The sequence below is a fragment of the Sminthopsis crassicaudata genome, chromosome 6, assembly GCF_048593235.1.
Source record: "Sminthopsis crassicaudata isolate SCR6 chromosome 6, ASM4859323v1, whole genome shotgun sequence".
Lineage (NCBI taxonomy): Eukaryota > Metazoa > Chordata > Mammalia > Dasyuromorphia > Dasyuridae > Sminthopsis > Sminthopsis crassicaudata.
The window spans coordinates 255,279,079-255,284,630 of NC_133622.1; the positions used below are offsets into that span (position 1 = coordinate 255,279,079).

The 5,552-nt window shown below is 45.3% G+C and overlaps 1 protein-coding gene across 1 annotated transcript; it reads right to left on the minus strand.

Annotated features, from left to right (window-relative positions):
* Window positions 1–440: 440 nt before the first annotated feature.
* Window positions 441–1,289, minus strand: LOC141547607 (mas-related G-protein coupled receptor member X4-like). Its single transcript, XM_074275993.1, has one exon. The coding sequence runs from the start codon at window positions 1,287–1,289 to the stop codon at window positions 441–443; it is 849 nt and encodes a 282-aa protein (XP_074132094.1).
* Window positions 1,290–5,552: the final 4,263 nt, after the last annotated feature.

Here is a 5,552-nt window from a genome sequence, read left to right on the forward strand (position 1 = left end):
GGGGGGGGATGAATGATATTTTTCTTTTTGTACTTTTAAGGTCGAGCTCTGCTCCAGTGTAAAGGGGGCGCTGTCCCAAGCTTCCTGTGCAGGTCTGAGCCTTGCCTTTGAGCACAAGGGCCCCTTGTATTTGCAGGGGGGTGCTTTTGCCTTGTCTTTTCAGGAAACATTCTGGCTTCTCCGAATTTGTCTTCTGAGCTGGGACTGAGAGCAGCCTTACTGGTTTGCTGAGAGAATTAAATGAGTTCCATGGAAGGTACTTAACATTGTGCCTAGCACACGGCAGGCTAATAAATGCTTGTTCATTACTTAGACTTCAAACACTGGACTCCAATGTAAGACATGGGGGAAATCCTGGCTCCCCTCCCAGAGAGGTGGGAGGGGGGTTGTAGCTGAGGCAGAGAGCTCATTTTATGGGCTCCCAGCATCTTTTTCTTATATTAGAGTGAGGTCTCCCCGATGTTGGTGTGGGGGGAGTCCCTTGTCACCTTCTCCAACTCCTGCTCGTCAGCCAGGATCCTCTGGAGGGTCATTCCGAGGGACTCCCCCCTTCTTCTCTGCTTTGTTCTGCCCAGCAACAAGTAAACGAAGGGATAGGAGCTTCTGTTCACGCAGGTCAGGAGCCTAGGGAGCCACGGAGCCAAGGAAAATGACACCAATTGCGGCATTGCGTTTTGGATATCCTGGGGCAGGCCGCAGAGCAGGAAGATCAGGACCATGATCAGCACCAGGCGGTAGAGCCTGGGGGGCCGCCGGCGCCCGGAGCCGCACTGGACCCTCAGCAGCAGCGTCAGGCTGGACACGCACAGCAGCGGGGTGAAATGGAGCAGCCACACGGCCGGGACGTCGGGGATGATTCGGCAGAAAAAGCCATGGATCAGGGAGACACAGAAGATTAAGTGTGCGGTCCAGAAGAGACCAAGGAGGGCCCAGAGGGCAGCGCACAGCACGGCCGACGTGTGCCTGGGGCGCGCGCTGAGGTACCAGCTGGGGAAGAGCACCGCGAGGCAGCGCTCGGTGCTGATCGCCGCCAGGAGGCCCAGGTTCGAGATGTCAGTCAGCAACGTGGCGTTTATTAGAAACATCTGGACTTCAGTCTCCTGGGCAAGGGTCCCAAAATGCGAGAGTTGGAACAAAAAATGGCAGCAGAGGGAGAGCGCGTCGGCCGCCGCCAGGTTGAGGATGTAGACGGAGAAGGGGTTCCTCGGGATGCGGAAGCCCAGGAGCCACAGGACCATGCCGTTCCCCAGCAGCCCGAGCGGGATAATGAGCAGAGAGAGGATCTCCATCTAGTGATAGAATTCTACAGGTGCCACCAGAACGGAACTCTCAATTTCTCTCCTGCGCTACGTTGTCAGAAACTTACTCCAGCTGCTCAGATGTGAGGGACGCAGCCATAGGGTGGGGGACCCAGGCGGGAAGCCCGGCTCCTCTCACGCCCTGGGGACACAAAGATAAAGAAGGGCATTAGGAAGTTCCCCAGAGATGGAATCCTTTCTCCACCTTCAAGTTAGCCAACTCCCTCCCTCTAGGGTGCAGCCAGAGGGCACCACAGGGCACAGAGATAGAGTAAGAAAGGATTTCAAATCTAGCCTCGGACACTGCCGGTGTGGCCAGTCACTTAACATCTGTCTGCCTCGGGTTCCTCATCTGTAAAATGGGGCTAAGAACCCTACCTCACAGGGTTCTTCCGAGGATCAAAGGGGAAAGAAAATATTGGTAAAGTAACACATAATAGGTGCTGAATAAACACTTGTTCCATTCTCCCCTTTACCCTTTCTCCAGTCATGATGTGTTATAGTGTGGTATAAAAATGAGCCTGGTGTAGCAGAATCAGACAGAGCCCATAATTATTGTAAAGTGACCCTCAACTATGGGGACTGAATGTGGATCACAACATAGTGTTTTCATCTTTTGTTGTTGTTGCTTACTTTTTGTTTTCTTTCTCATTTTTTTTTTTGATCTGATTTTTCTTGTGCAGCATGATAATTGTGGAAATGTGTAAAAGAATTGCCCATGTTTAACATATATTGGATTACTTGCCATCAAAGGGAAGGGGCAAGGAGAAGAGAGGGAGGAAAATTGAAACACAAGGTTTTGTGAGTGAATGTTGAAAATTATCTATGCATATTTTTTGAAAATAAAAAGCTAAACAAAAAGAAAAGAAAAGTGACCCCTCAGGGGAATTATCTTAGCATCTTTTTATGACTTATTTCAGCTCTCTCTCCATCTGACACCTTGTGACTGGCTCACCCCGCCCAAATATGTTCACACTGCCCAACATTTTAAGGCCCCAGAACTGAACAGAGGTTTGCCTAAGATTAATCTAAATGATTTAGCCCCATTTCTTAAGTAAGTGATGTAGCAAATGGTTTATGAAAACAGGTTCAATGAAATGCTACATGGATTTAAATACACACACACACACACACACACACACACACACACACACACACACACACATACTGTGGCAATTGGGGTTAAGTGACTTGCTCACAGCTAGGAAGTATGACAGGTCTGAGGTCAGATTTGAACTCGGGTGCTCCTGACTTCACTGCACCATCTAGTTGCCCCGATTAACCATATTTTGAATGAAATTGGGTAGCCCAATTTATAAAATTAAATATATTTTTGCCTCATTACCCCAAACTTGGGAATCTGAGGCTTGGTGGGAAATATTATCTCTGGCTTCTAAATGTGACCAATGCCTAGATTTTTCCTGCCTGATTCTCTCCATCATGAAAATTCTTAGGATTACATTTATATTATGATAGACATCATATTGGAAATAGCTACCATCTTCTTTTACACTATGTATTTGTTTTCCCTGGTTTCATCAACCTTGTCTACCTTCTTTCCTATCTGATAGCAATATTATTGTCATAAGTATTGTCATGAGGATGTGAGTTGGGGATTTTAGTGGTGTAGGGAAAGCTCATGGGCTGGGAGTAAGGAAACAGAAAGCACTTGGATATTTAAGCCCTGGGGCCATGGAAATATCATGCCAACTTTCCCCTGGACCCTCAGGAGGAATTTTCTCTTGTTCTACTTAAGTCCCCTTTCTAAGAAGGCTGGGACGGAGAAATCTTAGACATCTCACATGCAGGGGCAAGGGAGGGTGCTCTGGAAATGAAAATACTCAGCCCGGGTGTTCCCCTGATGGGGTGGGCATGGATTGGTGAAAAGGCATTGGGGGAAGTATGGCATGAGCCAAGTCGGAGGGGGGTGGAGATGCTGAAATGAGACCCCAGCAATGACACTTTCCAACTGTTTGTGGGCTCTAAGCGTCAGTGAAGCATCACAGGAAACTAAAGGGTTCTGCAGTCACTTGATAACACTTTCTCTGACATCAGTTCTGACCAGAAGCTTCTGCAGAGATCCCATCCCTCACCCTGGGCCAAAAGATAGATCAGCATCTCCAAATCAGTCACCCCAGGGTGGCCCTTTCTTTTCAGGGCTAATCTATCCCCTCTCCCCTAGAGGGAAGTGGATGAAAGGAGGAAGAAGGATCCCCGATGAAATGGATTGTGTTCAGTGACATGGGGCAGGTCTATAAAAATCACTGAGAAGGCAAGGATTGAGCACTATGAGGCTGTTTGGAGAGGGAAGAGTGATAGAAACAGGGAGAAATGCAACTTTGCTGAAAATGTGGGCATACATAAGATAGGTAGAATAATTTTTCCTTCAAATTTCACTGGGGTTGCATTTATTCTGTTTCTTGTCCTAAATCTGTCCTCCACATTTATTTCTTCAGGGGATTTCAGGATAAGTATTCTCTCTCTCTCTCTCTCTCTCTCTCTCTCTCTCTCTCTCTCTCTCTCTCTCTCTCTCTCTCTCTCTCTCTCTCTCTCTCTCTCTCTCTCTCCTTTCTTTCCCCCCTCTTTCCCCTCCCTCTGTCTCTCTCCCTCTTTGTTTCTGTTTCTCTCCCTCTCTATCTCTCTCCCTTTCTCTGTTTCTGTCCCTCTGTCTCTGTCTCTCTCTATCTCTTTCTCTTTCTCTCTTTCTGCATGTACTTCAGGTTTTAGGACTTCCTCCAATTCAATAGTGAATGAGTAAGATGCAAGAGAATGGAGGGTGCTAATAATCTAGAGATAAGATTCAGGAAGGCCTGATTAGGGTCAGGACTAGGAAGAAAGGGATTCAAAAGGAGAGGATAGTACAATATTGTACTGGCTACATAAGGGGTTAGTACTAGAAAGATAAGACTGTAGTCAAAATATGGATGAAGTCCTGGGAAAGCATTGAAGGATTGAGGGACTGAAGTCATAGTGAAGACATAAAGAAGAATAGGGAGCAATGAAGTGTTGGGAATATGAAATGATAAAAGATTATGATCAAAAGTAATAATTTAGAGTTCTTGAACAAGAAAGAATAGTCTTTATGGCTGATAAAAAAAAAAAAAAGGTTGCCCTTTTCATGTGTACCTTACAGGAAGCATAAAAATAAGTCATAGCAAGAGTTTAAATTAAGACACTGGAAAGCTGAAGGTTGGTGCCAATATGGTGGATAAAGAAAAGGTCTTGCCTGAATCCTCCCGAATTTCCCTTCAAATAACTTTAAAATAACATCTTAAAATAAATTCAGGAGGGGAAGAACCAACAGAACAAGAAGACAAAACAATTTTCCAACCCCAAACAACTTATTTCAGCAGAAAAAGTCAATCTTACTGGACCAAGAGTGGATCATAGTCTAGCATGGATTAAGCCAAAGCAAGCCAGAAGCAGATTTTGGCAATGACTGAATCAGTGTCTTCCAAAGCTTTTAGGACAAAGATGATAAAGAGAAGACAAGTGTTCAGGAGGAGATTATGGGACACCTTTTATTGACTGGGGGCAGAACTCTGTTACATTGCCCATATGTGATTATGTGTTGGTGTCCTAGGACAAGGAATAACACTAGCTCACTATAGCCTATGACTACAGGGGAGTCCCAAACTCCGGTCACAGTTTCAGTGCTTTTAGTCACTCATAGACAAAAGCACAGAGCAAGAGAGCAGTGACCATAACTATCTTTAGATCACACCAGCTTGAAAGAACCAAAAATATACAGACCTCATAACTAGTTCTGAAAATAGCCGCACAGAATACTTAAAGTTTGGGGCAATCTTATCTTCACCCCAGGAGCAGAGCCCAAATTTAACATAAAAGTCATGAGTGAAAGGCCAACTAATCCTGGAAAGCATGTCCAGGGATGTAGAGTCACTGGGAGGGGACTTGCCAAAATGTATCTAAAATAGAAGGAATGAAAAAAGAAGACTTTTAAGTTGAAAGCAATATATTTAATTTGGGGGCACCTATACAAGATCTTTGAAGAACCAGGGAGATTTAAAGGGGGGTGTTGGGAGGTCTGAGTAGAGGTGAGTGGGAAAGAGATACTAGAAAGATAAATTTGGCAAAGAGTGTTTGCTCTTCAGCATTTCAGCATCAACGGGATGGGGAAAGCAGGAAGTTTTCGTATATTAAACATCAGAGGATAATGAATCAAATCAGAATAACAATGATCACCACTGAAGGACACCTGTGATTAGAAAGCATAAGGTTAATGCTTTGTAT

Excerpts from the sequence above, each read along its gene's own strand:
- LOC141547607 (XM_074275993.1), bottom strand. The coding sequence starts at position 1,289 with ATGGAGATCCTCTCTCTGCTCATTATCCCGCTCGGGCTGCTGGGGAAC.